A 15,694-nucleotide genomic window follows, 5' to 3' on the forward strand; every position below is an offset into this window, starting at 1 on the left:
TCCGGCTATATTTTGTGGCTTTGTCTTTTTTTATCGGAAAATAGTCGGTAACACAGGTCAACAATCCCATTGCTCTCATCTCTAATGTGATTTGCAAGTTTCTCAGCCTACTTTATACGTGCAAAGAAATATATTTTTTATACATTTTAATTAGAGATTGTCAGAATAAATCGTTTTTACGAATACAGTAACAATGTCTAACGCACAGGCGACAGTTACTGCTTACTTGGCAGCACAAAAGAAAACCGCAAACAAAGATCTCGCTGCCGAATGGACGCTTATTGAAGAGTTGTACAATGAGAAGTTTGTATTCGATTTAAACGCGGCTTTATAGGCTATATTGCTGATTTACAAAACTTTTTAATTTATAGGTTGTGGAACGAGTTGACCATCAAACTTATTACTTTCGTGAAACACGAATCGCTGCAAGATGAGACAGCATTGCTGCAGCTCTATCAAAACTTTATTGCTACCTTCGAAACAAAGTAAGTAGCTGTATTCCTCTTTGCAGCAGAGTTAAACATACTTTTATCTTTTCTGACAGAATAAATCCCTATGGTTTGATCCAAATACTCGAAGTGGTTGTGGATAACATTAGCGACAAACAGGAGGCGGTTGAATTTCTGGAGAAAATGAAGGACAAAGTAAAGATTTGCGATGAGGCTGTTTGGTACTTGCAGGTTATGCAGGGCAACATATACCTCACTAATCTGAATGACTTGAATGCAACCAAGAAAATAATTGAAGAGCTGCGCGATGTCCTCGAGGAGGCGGGCAACGTGACACCCGTGCATGGCAAATACTATATGCTGGCATCACAGTACTATCGCCGTGTGGGCAAGCACAGTGAATATTATCGTTGTGGACTGCAGTTTTTGGGATGTTCGGTGGACAACTTCCCAAAGGAGCAGTGGCCACAGCAAGCATTCTTCTTGGGACTTGCAGCACTTCTGGGTGATGGCGTCTATAATATTGGTGAACTGCTGGCTCATCCTATTTTGGAGTCTTTGCGCAACACAGAAAACGAATGGCTGGTGGAGCTGTTGAAGGCATTCAACACTGGTGACATTAACAAGTGAGTTTTATCTTGGGTAATTTATAAGCATAAAAACTTAAACCATTTTTTGTATAGATTCAATGACATGAAGAAGATTTGGTCAAAGATCCCCGACCTGGCAGCACAGGAAGTTAAGCTACGCCAAAAAATTTCACTACTCTGTCTTATGGAAATGACTTTCAAGCGTTCGGCCATCGAGCGCGCCATTTCGTTTGCAGACATCGCCAATGAAACCAAACTGCCTGCAAAGGAGGTTGAATTTCTGATTATGAAGGCATTGGCTTTAGATCTTGTGCGTGGTGAGATTGATCAGGTGGCTGGAGTTGTCAACATGTCTTGGGTGCAGCCACGTGTGCTGAATCGCGATCAGATCGTAGGCATGGCCGGCACACTGGACACGTGGATGGGCGCCATTACTAATATGGAGAAACTAATGGAGAATCGCGCCGCTGAAATTCTTACAAATTAATTATACATAAGTTTGCCTCCTTGCATTTATGCTTTTTGTATTAAACCAAGACATGCATAATGCAACATTAAAAATAATGTGTTTTTCTTGTTAGAAGATTTTTTATAAAATGTTAAAATTTATAGAAACTAATGCATATTGGAATCGATTCGTTCGCTCAATTGCAGCCAAGGGTTTCCACATAACCCATGCAGGTCTCAGGATTGAATATAAAAAGATTTCGATGGGGAGCTTCCATTTTGGTCACTACTTTAATAACCTCTTGGGCAACGACGCCGCCAACAACTGCAACCGCTGGAGATATTTGTGCAAAAACCAACTCAAATGCTTCATCGGACAATGCAGAGTTGGGCATCACTTCATCGCGAATCTTCTGCAGCAGTTCTATGTCTGTCTGTCTAGTTTTGTAACTGGGGTCGCGGTTATATGTGCTGCGGAAAGTCTGTAGCACTCGCAGCAATATAATGCCGGGTCCATCACGCTTCAATTTGCGCTGATATTTTTGAGCATTGATATCAAAGTTGAGCCAAACTGCGTACTCTGGATATTCCACATCGCGTTGCACAGGTGTAGCGACAGTTTCGCATTTAACCTTTTCATTTGGCTTCGAAACAACCTTGTACTTGAAGACGTCCCTAGGGAGATACATTATTCAGATAATTGTATTTTGCATGGGTTTTAAAACTTACTCAACATAGCAGTGCTTTTGTAGACTAGCAAAGTGAAAGCCAAACATGCCCCAAACATCGGTGGCGAAGAACTTGACGCCGATCTTGCGACATATGGTGTCAATGCGCTGCAATTCATTATTATTTTCGCCATTTATGACCACGACATCAAACTGTTTGAAGAAGTCCGAGTCCCGATCTTTAAGAAGCTGTGTATCAGCAGATATGTCCACCATGGGATTGAGTGCACGTGCGCGCTCCAGCGATGCCTCAGCACGATTGGACCCCAATGAATCACGCGCAGCGAGGAATTGTGAACAGAAGTCGGCTTCAGTGACTATCTGGTCATCGTGCAGTTTGACCGAATTAACACCGGACAGTATTATATTCTTGGTAATCTCAGCACCAAGACCATTCAATCCAGAAATGAGTATTTTAGCTGTGCGCAGTCTGCAGTAAAAATTTAACACATATCCTTATTGTTTGCTTAGAGTAAAAACGCCGGCAAACTTACCGCTTTTGTGATTCCAATCCCCAAAGTCGAATCTGTCTGTCGTACAGCTCATTTTCAGCTTCGGTAAGCTCGATGCCAGACGCACTAAGTACAACATCTACGTCCATTTTCATATTTAAGGTTTTTATTAAAAGTAGCGAATGTTTGCAGAAAAATGAACGCCGAAAACGCTATGTATGCACAATGACCGATAACAGGTAAATACAACCCGATAACAATTGACAAGATATACTTATCGACTTCAATCAATTTCATTTAAACAGTATACGGGCACACTTTTGCGCGCTTATATTTAAAAATGTTTATTTATAAAAAAATGAGTAATTATGTAAACAATGTACTATTACGTTCATTATAGATAATTTGCAATGACGACCTGATAAAGGCATCACTTTTCTCTACAAATCCATCTAAGTGTGTCCATAAGAACCAAAATGTTAAAGTGAATAACAGAATCTTGGCCACCCAGTCCAGTATGTAGAGGCGTCGCAAAACTTTCTTGGCATACGGAATTGTGGCATCGCTCTCACCGAGAATATATGTGCGCATTCCACGTATATAGTTGCTAATGTAGGTTTCCCAGTTTACCTGACTAACAGAAGTGTCGAATATTTCCTGATCCGTGATATTCAGCTGACTGCTCATCTGCTGGAACCTTTCATTCCTAAAATCCCAGTCTCTTGTGGTGTAGTACTGAAGAAGTTTTAGGCCAGTGGATATTTTGCGTTGTACATTAACCAAACTAAGAACAAGGAAATGTTAAGTTCAATAAGGATTTTGTACTCTATGTAATTGCAACTTACAAAGGCTTTTGCCCAAAGAGAAACAGCCAGAAGTCAATAAAGTAAGCAGGCAAGTAGTGAAGAAAGATGACACAGAGCATGTGATGGAAATAATTTCGTTTAATAGAGCCACCGGGATACCAGAGTGCAAAGCTTAGGGGTGTAACATAGAAAAACTTGCGACCCGTCTCAATGCTCTCGCCCCAGGACATGAGTGCCTTGCTGGAAATGCACAGATTACAAAACTCCACCTCACTCTGCGATGTAGTGGCGACCTTGGCGCGTTGGTAGCCACAGAGTATCATGCCATTGATGGCCTTGTCGACGGGTATCACAGTGGATGCATAGTCTGGATTGCAGTGCATCGAGCGAATGACGCCGCGTGCTGCGCCAATCATCAGGCCAGTGGGTCCATTAACGCCCTCAATCCAACCGGGCAGGGGCTCGTGTATAGCTGCCGTAACTAAGCAAAGAATCAAATAGGCGTGTCAATGTAAATTGAAGTAAGCCCAAGCGACATACCAATGGAAGGCCTTGTGACAATTATAGGCAGCTTTTTGTTGTATCTGCAAATTAAATCTTCCGAGAGTGCCTTGCTGTAAGCGTACGTGTTCGGCAAGCCGTTGAGCAACCTGTAAATTCAAACCGGTATATACCGAAGGTACTTCACTGCTGCTGACTAAACCTGCACTTACTTGGGTGTTATTTCCGCCAGGGCAGCGTCGTCCATTGTCTCGACCATTTCAATGATGGTAAAGGGATTTTGTGGTGCGGCATAGGCGCGCTCCTCCAGCACGCTCTCGTTGCACTGGCAATATGAGGTGGAGACATGTACAAGCGCCACCAGCTGACTCATCTTCTCTGCGAGTTGCAGCAGCTTGAGCGTGCCCACCACATTCATATTGACCATGGGACGCAGCGGTTGATCGAAGCGCACATTTGCCGCACAGTGGAACACAATTTCCACATTGGAGGCAAGCGTATTTATGTCATTTTGGCTCAGGCCAAGGTTCGGCTCCAAGACGTCACCCTTAACCACGCTCACTTTATTTATGATCTCGGGATTTTTCTCCAACAGCTTGCTAAAAATCTGCAAAGATTTACAGTTATTAATTAGGCGCTCCAACGCAAGAGCAAACTGTACACACATATATATATGTGTAATCATGAGCGCAGTCATGTAGCGAAAGTTTACGAAAATTGAAGTACAAATTCTGGAAAATTATAATAAATACTGTCCAGTGTATAAGAAATTGAAAATTGTAATAACCAAAACTCTATGCAATCAACATATTAGGAAATATTTTCAAGCCTCTGCTCCCCTACATTACATCCTGGCTACGCCCGTGTGTGTAATTCATTTCATAGTTGGTGCTAAGAACCGCCTAATACGTTTGCAACCTGACAAAAATGTAAAGTCATATTAATTTTGGATTTTGTTTTGTTTTTTCTTCACCAGCAATAACGCTTACCTTGACTTATAAAAGTTACGTATATATTTTTTGTATTCATATTTGCTGGTAATTTCTGTAAATTTACAACTTAATGCGAGCGCATTAAATGTTACACTTAGCCACAATGCTAGACAACTCGGAATTGTATTAAAAGTCTTGAAGCAGAACTTGGTTCAATGGAAATTGTTATTGACATTATGTTTCCAAGGTTTAACAAACGTGTCTTTAATTATTTCTCTGCTATTACATGCGCGTGCACACGAGTGTTGCATTATTGGGCCTCTGGGCAATGGGCATGGGGATTGTAAGAGATGCTTTCCAAATCATGTGTATACTTTAGTATGGCTAATTAAATTGGCTAACAATTGCAATTTTATGTGCCAGTCTTAATGAGCAGAGCTAAAGTTATTATTATATTTTACAACAAATCGTGAAGTCAACTGTAAATTGCAGGCACCTGAAGCATTTTTATTCAACAGGAATTTATTTGTATTAACTATGGTTCTATGACCTTTTAGATGCACATTCCAAGCAATTAAAAGTCTCAACACTGGCATACTCTGCATTAATATTAAACAAACTGGATTGGCTTTTAATAGATCTAATTTATCAACACACTTCTCACTTTGTCTTCCTTTCTCTTTCTACTTACGACACACTTGAAGTACTGCTCTTTTCTCACGCTCGGCTCGACGCCCTTCTTGGTGCGTATTAACAGATAGATTGCCTTCAGTTCAGCACAGCTGCGCAGCAATTTCTCCACCAGCACCTTGCCCATAAAGCCGGTGGCACCTGTAATGAGTATAGTCTTGCCCGCATAGAACTGCGCTATTTGGGATACACCGGCGTCCTCTTCAATGCTTGTCAATGCTTCCATGCTGCTACAAAAGACGGCGTCTGAGGTGGAGCAGCAACAGCTGCAATGGTATGTTCAAAGATTTCTGTGCCATTAGTCAATTGTTATAGCAAATTGAGTTGCACTCTGTTGAGTGCTTGCTTAACCTACTCCACACTATTCTATTTCAATTTCAATGTCAACTAACAATAACAAACAATTATCCAATGTATTGCAGCTACTGTTCGTCGTTGAAGAAACGCACGTACATACGTAATTGCCATTAAGGGATTTTTGTACTCTGTTTACACTTTTGTTTCCCATCAGAGTCATTATGAGTAGATGAGTAAACAAAATCACAGTCATAAGTTTAAAGACCCTGCCTTTTAACAGCTGGCTTATTTGTTAACAACATTTGTTGTTTTCTTTTCATTTGCTTTTCATATCTCATTGCGCACATTGCCTTAGTAAGTTAGTGGGTTAAGGTGGCCAACGACTTGTTTATATAGTAAGTCGGCATTTCTTTAAAGTGAGAAAGTATTTTGATTTTAACATGTCGCTAATAAAGTTACTCGATTTAAAAATATGTTTATTAGGTTAAAAGACAGTTTAAGGTGTTTTTGTTACTTTAGTTATTGTCCAAAAGTAATTTGCTTTCATTGCAATTTCAATTTCAATTGCAACAAAATTTCATACGCCATGTAGGTCGAGCCCTCTTTTGTGAGTTCAAAACTAAATCAACCTAATCATGCTTAAATTCATATATTTAATTAACACAATTACGCAAAAGCAATTAGCATTTATCATTTTTAGTTATTATTGTTTAATAATTAGCCAACATTGCGAAATTCTTTCAAAAACAAAAGACTTAGAAAACAAACTTGAATTTGTGATTGGTATTAATGTTGCAATTGCTTCTGTTTTCCTTTTTAGCATTGACTGCAATATTTCAGCGAGTACGAGTTATGGGCAAATATGCACAAATTCGTATTTGCCATTATGATTAACGGTTTTGCACTGCCATTAGTACAAAGGCTGCAGATTTTCATAGAAAACAATTGCAAGGCACTTCTCACGCGCCACGCCACTGTTGACCAGGTTAACGAAACAAATGTACGCAGTACATACATCTGTGTGTAATTTACAAATTCACACACGCAAATTGAGACACTAGTGCAGTTTTATTTATTTGCATTTAATTCCAACTCTTTGCTTAGTAGGTAAGCACTTGATTTTCACAGAATATTTATTAATTAAACACAATGCTGTGTGTTTTGGATTGGCGTTTTGTTTAAGGATTGCAGCTAGTGGAACTTATATTTAGCGACTGCTTAGCGCATTTTTAGCAAATAGTTAGCTTTATAAATTAACGTCACTTGTTTAACACACAGCACAAACGAAAAACTCACATGAAATTTGATTTTTATTTATTTTCCTAAGTTCTTGCGCGCACTCGCTACTGCTTTAAGTATATTTTTTTTCAATTTGCAAGCGTTGAATACTCAGCCACGACTGAGTTCAAAGCTGGCAATTGGCTTGAAGTTATAGTCGCCGTAAAGGAAATTCAACGACGGCGTCACAGATACACGCTCACACCAATACATAGATAACATGATTTGCGGTTGCTGCGCAGCGTAGCGCGTACGCGCGGCAACAGGTGTGTCTGTGTGTGTGTGTGTGTGTGTGTGTGTGTGTGTGTGTGTGTGTGAGTGTGCGTGTCTGTGTGTAGTGAGCTTTTGAAAACTTTGTTTAAGTTGCGGCTTTCCGGGTAATCCCAATAGCGGCGAAAATTCAAGCAATAAACATTGTTCAATATACATAATCAAGCTTATTTAAATGACAACAATTATAGTTAGTTTCCACTCTTAGTTTTATATAATTTTTATATGTAACTAGCCACAGATGTGAAGGGCAATGCTTGGCGACAAGCTAATTATCCACTCAACTGTGCAGCAAAATACAAACAAAATAAATAAATAAAAATAAATACATATGTATGTATGTAGTTTGCCAGAAAAAGGACTGGCATTCAACTAGCCAAGACGACTGCAGCGCTGCATCAAGAGCTGAGCCAAGCCAAGGCCAGCCAGTCAAGTCATTTTGGAGGCGACCCTAAAAACGAAAACTGCATCATCATCCAATGCAGGCGCTGCATTAAAGACAACTAAACATGTCTGTTCATACATACACAGGTATTTTTTTGCCAAGCAAAAACACAACGATTTTTGCGAACCTGATCTACATGGAAAGGTAATAAAAAAAAAACTTTATTCATGAATATCAAAACGGGTTGGCTGATACTGACGGTTATGTTATCCCGTGTCTTGGAGAGAAGCCACACGCGCTATCGACGAAGAAAATGGTACCAGCAAACAATAACAACAATGCTGACCTTGGGAAGCGTATCTTAACATTCTACCCGTTACGTTTTTATTTTATAAGTATATTGCACTGGTTATTGGCTTTTAGGCTTTACGCTTGACTTCTCACGATGACATAATTTAATTCGACTTTGACTTTGGATCATAACTAGCCGACTCATCTAATTAGTTCTGTAAACTAAGGAAGTGCGTTGATCTCGTCATCTACATATGAAATTTTAGACACAACGTTAGATTTATCACACTGTTGCAAATTGTTCAATTTAAATTTGTTCATAAAAGAACGGAAAAATTATTTTTTGTGATCTCTGACACGTTTTAAATTGTTCAATTTGTATGAACAACAAAATGAATAAATACATTTTTATATTCGATTTATATTGACACTAAAGTTTTTATTAAAGATTTCCATTATTATTAACATGCAAGTTAAACCACACTAATATAAAATGAATGGAAACCCCATTAAAAATATTATTTCCAGTAAATTACAAATATCCACAACTACGCCTACTTCAATTTATGTCAGACACAAGCGCTTGCTCAGCCCCACAGCTTGAGATTATGCAAACAATTTGGCAACCAGTGCTATTTGTAGAAAATCAGCAAATTCACTTTTTGTTGTATGGCAAATTAATTCTTGTGTACGAGCTTGCTTTTGATTTGATCGGTACGCTTATGGCTGGAGTCTGTTGAGGTGTGCGCTTTCGAATTCAAATTCAAATCAAGTTGGAATTGATATTTAGCCAAAGCAAATACACAATAAGATATGGCTTATGTACACAAGTAGATAAATATGCATATTAATGGCAACTTGTTCTTGCTAACGCTTTCCTGGTATGATTACCCACGTACGCAGTTGTAAACGGAATTTATAAAGCGTGTTCTTAAAACATAAGCCAATGTACTCCAACGCAAATTATGGGCAGGTAAAGGTAAAAGTGGTTTCTATGACGTAGCTCAGCTTTTAATAAATATTCATTAGCCTTACGGCCAATGCTGTCTCAACAGCCCATAAATTAAGTTTAAGCTGTGAAAGCTTTAAGGATGCCCAGCACTTGTAGTTTTCTGCTTCAAGCCGCTTACAAGCTCAACTATAAACCAGTTTTTGAATAAAACTAACAATGTCTTACATGTGCATGTGACTCACTTGTAAAGTGCTGTTGAGCCAGCTCATAAGCAATACAGATAAATAATTACAAGGTAAGGATAAATAATTAACTATACAGTGGAATATTAAGGGAATTCCTGATGATGACTTAATTTCGAGTCAATTAGCCAGTCATAATCAAATTAAGAGAAGAAAGAAAATGGCAAACTTAAATTGTTGGTTTAAGGATTTATGCTTTTAATATATTTTTTTTGGTTATTAACAAAAGTCCGCATGGAGTTTGAATTCACTTGATTTCATTGAATAAAATTTGTAACGTTTAAATAGAGATGAATACAAAAATTATGTTGGGTCATTGATCAGCGTGTTGTAAAAATATTTGAATTGAATCTCTTAGTAACTGCGTCCAAACAGCGTGTAAAACTTGGGCTTGTTGGTGCAGGCAGGATTGATGCACTTGTCGTTGCTGGCAATCGGCGCTGGTTGCTCGAAGGGTATGCACAGCGACTTGGCGCCCATGGCTGGTGCACCTGGCTCGGCTTCTTCGCCGCGAGAGCTATCTGCCTTGATCTTATCCTCGCAAGCCTCGTCGCCGCAGAACGGCGAGAGCAGCATGTTCTTCTGCTCGAGCAGGCTGCAGAAGTCGGTCCATGTCTTGGCCAGTTTGGTGTGTGAGCTGAGATCCTGTTGCGCCTTGGCCAGCATGCTTTCGTGTATGGTCTCGAGCAGCGCTGGGATTTTCTTCTCCACATCGGCAAGTGCAATTGTTGACTTCTCGCCAGTGTCACGTCGCACAGCAACAATCTGTTGCGCCTGCAGATCCTTGGGACCCAGCTCAATGCGTATGGGCACACCCTTGAGCTCCCAGTGATTGAACTTCCAGCCAGGCGAGTAGTTGTCGCGGTAGTCGCCTTCGCAACGGACGCCCGCGCCAGATAAGCGTCGCTCTAGCTGCTTGCAGGCATCGAGCAGCTTGACACGCTCATCATCCTTGGTGTTCACAGTGATGCCGCAGGGCACAATAATAGCCTGATTGCAGGCCACATGCGGTGGCAGTACTAAGCCTTGATTGTCAGCATGCACCATAATCATGACGCCGATGGTGCGCGTGGTAATGCCCCAGGAGTTCTGATAGACATACTGCTTTTGCTGCGTCTCTGGGTCTTCGTAGACAATCTCAAACATTTTGCTAAAGTTTTGGCCCAAGTGATGACTGGTGGCTCCCTGTATAGCGCGACCCGAGGCAGAGATGAAAGCCTCCACGGTGGTGGTGTAGTCGCCACCGGCAAACTTTTCCTTCTCGGTCTTGCGGCCCTTCACCACGGGTATGGCCAGCAGATCCGTGTAGATGCGCGCATACAAATCGAGAATTTCCAGCACCTCTTTGTCGGCCTCAGCCTTGCTGGCAAACGCTGTATGGCCCTCCTGCCAGAGGAACTCGCGCGTGCGCAGGAACGGTTGCGGATGCTTGAATTCCCAACGCTGCAGGCAAAGAAAATAAACTTAGTGAAGGCTAATGTTTTTATTGCTGCTGATACTTACGACAACATTGTTCCACTGATTGAGGCGTATGGGTAAGTCTCTGTAGGACTGTATCCACTTGGCGTAGGCAGGATACATAACCGTTTCAGAGGTAGGACGCACAGCAATGGGCTCAGCCAGATCCGATTCACCGGACTTGGTTACCCACGCCACCTCTGGCGCAAAGTCCGCAATATGCGTCTTCTCACGCTCCAAGGCGGCCTTTGAGACAAAGATGGGGAAGTAGCACTCACGTACGCCCATGTCCGTAATTTTCGCATCGAACCAGTTCTTGATGCTCTTCCATACGGCAAAGGACCAAGGACGTAGAATATAGCAGCCAGAGACATCATAGTATTCGATAAGCTCGCCCTTAGTTATAACTTGCGAGTACCAGTCGGGAAGATTTTCTTCCTTGGTGGCCTCCAGACCCAAACGGGTTTGCTTTTTAACAGCCGAGTTTGCATCAACCTCCTTCTTGACGGGCTTAGCAGGCTTTGGTTGTGCCTCCTTGGCAGGTTTCTTGACAGCACCACCGCCGCCGCTACGTCCAGCTACAGGAAAATCTGTGCCAGTCACATCCTTGTACTTGGCCTTGAGCGCTAACAGCTTGCGCACTTCCTCATCAACTATATCTTTGGCTGCACCACTTGTCTTGGCCGCACGCACCTTTTCACCCTGCGCGTTGACCTCCTGGGTGAGTTGTTCCTTGCTTGGCGACGACATCTCTGTTTTCACTTCCACTTTAGCGTCTGGTGTCCAATCCTTGCCACTTGCCTGCTTGTACTCGGCCTTTAACGCCAACAACGTTTGCACTTCAGGGTCAATGCTTGCCTTGGCTGCCTTTGCAGACTTCAGTAGGCGTATCTTATCGCCTTGAGCTTGAATTTTGTTCAAAATATCACCAACAGCACTAGTATCGCTAGCAGTCAGATCTATGGTAGCTACAGGTGCAGACGCAGCGGGAGCAACGGTGCCTGGTTTCCACTCCTGACCCGTGAGACTCTTGTAGTCCGTCTTAAGCGCCAAGAGTAGCTTTACCTCGGCCTCTACCAGTGACTTTTCCGACTTGGCAGTTTTAAGCTGGCGTATCTTATCGCCCTGCTGTGTAATCTTGCCCAACAATGTGGCTACAGCGCTGGCGGCAGCGGGTTCCGGTGACTTCTCTTGCTTAACCACAACTGGCGCAACAGTGCCTGGTTTCCAGTCCTGTCCAGTCAGCTGCTTGTAATCAGCTTTCAAGCTAAGCAGTTGCTTAACAGCAGCTTCAACAGTTGCTTTATCTGCCTTGGCTGTCTTTAGTTCACGCACCTTATCGCCCTGAGCGGCAATCTCTGCCAGCTTATCAGCAACGGCTGTAGACGCTGTGGAGCTTTTGGTTGCTGCTTGTGGAGCTGGTACTGCAGCTGCTGCAACAGTACCTGGCTTCCAGTCCTGTCCAGTGACTGTTTTATACTGAGCCTTCAGTTCCAGCAAACGCTTGACGGCAGCGTCAATTTCTGGCTTGGCTGCCTTCTTGGCCTTCAGATCACGCACCAAGTCGCCTTGCTTGACTATGTCCGCGTTTACAGTGGCAGCGTTTGAAGAACCTGCTGCTGTAGGAGTAGCCGGTGCAGCTGCTGGTGCTTGATTTGGTTTCCAGTCACTTCCACTTGCTGCCTTATAGTCTGCCTTAAGACTGAGCAGCTTCTTTACTGCAACGTCAATTTGCTCTTTGGCTGCCTTTTTGCCTTTAAGCTCACGCACTAGATCGCCCTGTTGTACTATCAGTTTATCCAAATCTGCAGCCTTTGAGTCAGTTTTATTATTGGCAGTCTGCAAGCAAATTTAAAAAAGTTTGTATCTTAAGTTTTTTTTTTTGAATACGTGTCAACGTGTGAGATAAAACAGTCGCAACTCCACTGCCCTACCTTTTGTCTTCTTCTTGTTCATTGAGCATTCAAGCAAAACACCAAACGAACGAACGCAAGTTTAATTTGACAAGAGACAACAACAAACAACAGGTTTCTTGTTTCGTAGCCGTTTAGGCCCTAAGCATACAGAGATGAGCAAGTGACTGCAGTGAACAGTGATTGTTAAATACCGTGACAGTTACTTGCATTGAATCGATATCACTGTGAGAGAGAATCAGTGAGCAACTGAAACAGCTGATATGCACTCTCAGTATTTTGTTTACTTACCGCTGGTGCTCCGGCTGCACCTGCATTCATCTTTAGGCCCGATGACGGCATATCCTTGGTATGACCATCAGGTATGGAGAACAGAATGATTGGCGAGGCGACATTCGAGTAGGGACTGGGCGGCGCATAAGCGTTGTCCACTTTGAAGAAACCACGACGCTGCAGCTGTATGATGTCGCCCTTTTTACATTTCTTGAGTTCAGGATCGCCCAGCATTTGTACTTCATCGCGTGTCTTGTGACCAATGTACTGCTTGAAGTCTTCGTCCTTGCCGAGCACAGCTTTGCTAATGATGTTGTCAAAGTAGACGCAATAGGTGGGCGGATAAGCACTGGCATCATCCTCCACAGCCAACCAGGTCAGCTTGAGCGTCTTCTTAAAGTCCTTATTGTCTAAATTAAGCGCAGCATCCACAGATGTAATTACTCCGCTGGCATTCTTGACCACCTTCTTTATAAGCAGATTGCCCCAGTTGATGAATGTGGCATTCTCGCCTTCCTTTAGAGCCTCAGCGTCAGCATAGTCAATATAAATGCGAGGACCTATGGTAACGGTCTTGGTGCCCAGCTTCTCGTCCTTGGGATGCACAGGCACTTGTATCTTTTCAAGCTTGGCGCCGGCCACGTTGACAATAATGCGCTTGTCGTGCTCCAATGCCGTATATCTTGGTGCAATTGGGTCAATCACCTTCTTATTAAAGGCCCAGATCTTATCCCAATTCATGAACACCACAGACTTGCTGCTGCCCTGAGCAATGATGAACTCTTTCAATCCCTCGACAGTCATACCACGTCGAATAATGCCACGCACTGTTGGAAAGCGTGGATCATCCCAGCCGTCCACCAGGCCAGAGTCAACAAACCAGGTAAGCTTTCGCTTGGACAGTACCGTATTGGTCATGTTGAGGCGACTGTATTCCCAGATGTAAGGCTTGCGGAGCTTCAATGCATCTATAAACCAGTAGAACTGATCGTCACGATCGTGATATTCCATTGTGCGCAGTGTGTGCGTAACATTCTCAATGGCATCGACAATTGGGCAGGCAAAGTCATAGGTAGGATACACCCTAAAAAAACCAAATTTTAATATAAATATTATTTAGCTAATCGCATGCAGACTTACTTGTATTTGGTGCCTGTGCGTGGATGTGGTTCGTTCTTGCAGCGGTAGATGGTCGGATCACGCATGCAGCCATTGGGTGACGACATGTCGATTTTGGCGCGCACACAACACTTTTGGCCAGCTTCTGTGCCCTGCACCATCTGCTGCCACAATGCCAGATTTTTATCCGCAGCTGTAATTGCATTTATGCATCAAATCTAATATAAGTTTACCAAAAATATACTAACAGTTAGAGCGATTGGCAGATTCGACGCGCTGTTCGCGTTCCAGTTTCATCTGCTCTGGTGGCGTATCGTCCACGTAGGCTTTGCCCTCTTTCAGCATTTGCACACAGTAGTCCAGCATGAGATCGAAATAGTTGGAGGTATGTGTAAATATATCTGGCTTGATTTGCAGCATCTCCAAGTCGCCCAGAATAACATTCTCAAATTCTACAGTTTCTTTCGCAGGATTGGTGTCGTCGAATCGCATGATGAGCGTGCCTTGGAAGGCCAGCGCATAGTATTGGTTCAGCAGCGCTGCCTTGGCGTGTCCAATATGGAGATAGCCAGAAGCTTCTGGTGGAAAGCGCACAACCACTTTGCCCATTTCAGCACCTGGCAGCTCCACGAACTTGCCCTCCTGCTTGCGCTCGCCGCTCTTGGCTGGTGCGGACTCGGCGACGCTACGTTTGACGCGCGCCTCTGCCGGCAGTGACTGCAGCACCTTTTGTATCAGCGGCTGGGCATTTATCAGATCGTACCAGCGCTGCACATGTTGAGGAATTCCTTTAGTTGCTAGGAACTCATACCGCGAGTGCATTTCGTTGAACAGAGCAAAGTCAGCAATGGTCAGCTTGTTGGCTACCAAATAGGTCACTGGTGCAATGGACTTGTCTAGGAAGGACATGGCCCAGGAGATGTCATCCTCACAAGTTAGCGAGAACGATAACCAATGATCAATCTGTGTACGCTCAATGGCAGTTTCACCATACAGCTTGAGCTCAGGTGCAGCACGTGCCAGCGCGCGCAATACATCGTTGTTAGAGTGGCAGACAAGCACTCGGTTGTCTGGGAACTGCAGCGAGGTCTCCTTGCCCCAGATGATTTCAACCGGCACGGTTGAGTTAATCAGATGCGCTGTTGCCAAGCCACCTGATTATATACAGGAAGTTGCAAAGGGTTAATTGATAAAAACTGATGCAATAATTGGATAAAATTGTGACCAATAATAGATAAATTCGCGTAGTACTAATGTTATCATAACCTCACTATTATTGCAACCTTTTGTTTTGTTTATATCACATGCATTTCATCAGCTGCACTTACTTATGGGCGGGTTATTGACGTTGGCTTTTAGCTTTATCGACATGTTCTCGTATTTTCGTTAGCAAACTAATTTCAAAATTATGAAATTGCACGCCTTAAGTATGCGCTGCTGTTTACGTTGCTGACTTTTAGTGATGGCAAAAGTTAGCGCTGCAAATCACGACGGCCGCAACGATAGTATAATACAATGAAGTTGGCAACACATGACCCCATCTGTGATGTTTTTATTACTGTTTTTAGTTTCCTTTCAGCTCATATATGCTGAAAAGCTTTGCCATTTGTAAAGAAGCCGG

At 42.8% G+C, this 15,694-nt stretch overlaps 4 protein-coding genes across 5 annotated transcripts; 1 reads left to right on the plus strand and 3 right to left on the minus strand.

Annotated features, from left to right (window-relative positions):
- The first annotated feature begins 112 nt into the window (after positions 1-112).
- On the plus strand, positions 113-1,600 carry LOC108603772 (26S proteasome non-ATPase regulatory subunit 13). Its single transcript, XM_017992859.1, has 4 exons — positions 113-303; positions 372-485; positions 545-1,075; positions 1,133-1,600. The coding sequence occupies exons 1-4, from the start codon at positions 194-196 to the stop codon at positions 1,524-1,526; spliced, it is 1,149 nt and encodes a 382-aa protein (XP_017848348.1). The 5' UTR covers positions 113-193; the 3' UTR covers positions 1,527-1,600.
- On the minus strand, positions 1,591-2,888 carry LOC108603773 (SUMO-activating enzyme subunit 1). Its single transcript, XM_017992860.1, has 3 exons — positions 2,709-2,888; positions 2,216-2,644; positions 1,591-2,161 (listed from the first exon to the last, which is right to left on the minus strand). Exons 1-3 carry the CDS (start codon positions 2,819-2,821, stop codon positions 1,684-1,686), a joined length of 1,020 nt encoding a protein of 339 aa, XP_017848349.1. The 5' UTR covers positions 2,822-2,888; the 3' UTR covers positions 1,591-1,683.
- A 96-nt stretch (positions 2,889-2,984) lies between these two features.
- LOC108603771 (putative fatty acyl-CoA reductase CG5065) lies at positions 2,985-7,293 on the minus strand. Of its 2 annotated transcripts, none has more exons than XM_033293917.1 (6): positions 5,988-6,127; positions 5,597-5,861; positions 4,186-4,580; positions 4,013-4,122; positions 3,512-3,953; positions 2,985-3,450 (listed from the first exon to the last, which is right to left on the minus strand). In XM_033293917.1, exons 1-6 carry the CDS (start codon positions 6,110-6,112, stop codon positions 3,033-3,035), a joined length of 1,755 nt encoding a protein of 584 aa, XP_033149808.1. In that variant the 5' UTR covers positions 6,113-6,127; the 3' UTR covers positions 2,985-3,032. The 2 variants fall into 2 exon arrangements, with proteins under 2 accessions (XP_033149808.1, XP_017848347.1); XM_017992858.2 differs by lacking the exon at positions 5,988-6,127 and adding an exon at positions 7,189-7,293 and having other exon boundaries at positions 2,988-3,450.
- A 2,199-nt stretch (positions 7,294-9,492) lies between these two features.
- LOC108603020 (bifunctional glutamate/proline--tRNA ligase) lies at positions 9,493-15,548 on the minus strand. Its single transcript, XM_017991417.1, has 6 exons — positions 15,402-15,548; positions 14,322-15,227; positions 14,095-14,266; positions 12,973-14,038; positions 10,814-12,607; positions 9,493-10,753 (listed from the first exon to the last, which is right to left on the minus strand). Exons 1-6 carry the CDS (start codon positions 15,442-15,444, stop codon positions 9,665-9,667), a joined length of 5,070 nt encoding a protein of 1,689 aa, XP_017846906.1. The 5' UTR covers positions 15,445-15,548; the 3' UTR covers positions 9,493-9,664.
- Between the last annotated feature and the right edge of the window lie 146 nt (positions 15,549-15,694).

The sequence above is a fragment of the Drosophila busckii genome, chromosome 3R (assembly GCF_011750605.1).
Source record: "Drosophila busckii strain San Diego stock center, stock number 13000-0081.31 chromosome 3R, ASM1175060v1, whole genome shotgun sequence".
Taxonomy (NCBI): Eukaryota; Metazoa; Arthropoda; class Insecta; order Diptera; family Drosophilidae; genus Drosophila; species Drosophila busckii.

Coding starts and splice junctions, on each gene's coding strand:
- LOC108603772 (XM_017992859.1), top strand. CDS start 194: ATGTCTAACGCACAGGCGACAGTTACTGCTTACTTGGCAGCACAAAAG. Junction 304..371: donor GAAGAGTTGTACAATGAGAA/GTTTGTATTCGA, acceptor TTTAATTTATAG/GTTGTGGAACGAGTTGACCA. Junction 1,076..1,132: donor AACACTGGTGACATTAACAA/GTGAGTTTTATC, acceptor TTTTTTGTATAG/ATTCAATGACATGAAGAAGA.
- LOC108603773 (XM_017992860.1), bottom strand. CDS start 2,821: ATGAAAATGGACGTAGATGTTGTACTTAGTGCGTCTGGCATCGAGCTT. Junction 2,645..2,708: donor GGATTGGAATCACAAAAGCG/GTAAGTTTGCCG, acceptor TTTTTACTGCAG/ACTGCGCACAGCTAAAATAC. Junction 2,162..2,215: donor CAAAAGCACTGCTATGTTGA/GTAAGTTTTAAA, acceptor GTATCTCCCTAG/GGACGTCTTCAAGTACAAGG.
- LOC108603771 (XM_033293917.1), bottom strand. CDS start 6,112: ATGACTCTGATGGGAAACAAAAGTGTAAACAGAGTACAAAAATCCCTT. Junction 5,862..5,987: donor TTGGATAATTGTTTGTTATT/GTTAGTTGACAT, acceptor ATACCATTGCAG/CTGTTGCTGCTCCACCTCAG. Junction 3,451..3,511: donor CTCTTTGGGCAAAAGCCTTT/GTAAGTTGCAAT, acceptor CCTTGTTCTTAG/TTTGGTTAATGTACAACGCA.
- LOC108603020 (XM_017991417.1), bottom strand. CDS start 15,444: ATGTCGATAAAGCTAAAAGCCAACGTCAATAACCCGCCCATAA. Junction 14,267..14,321: donor ATCTGCCAATCGCTCTAACT/GTTAGTATATTT, acceptor ATGCAATTACAG/CTGCGGATAAAAATCTGGCA. Junction 12,608..12,972: donor GTGCAGCCGGAGCACCAGCG/GTAAGTAAACAA, acceptor ATTTGCTTGCAG/ACTGCCAATAATAAAACTGA.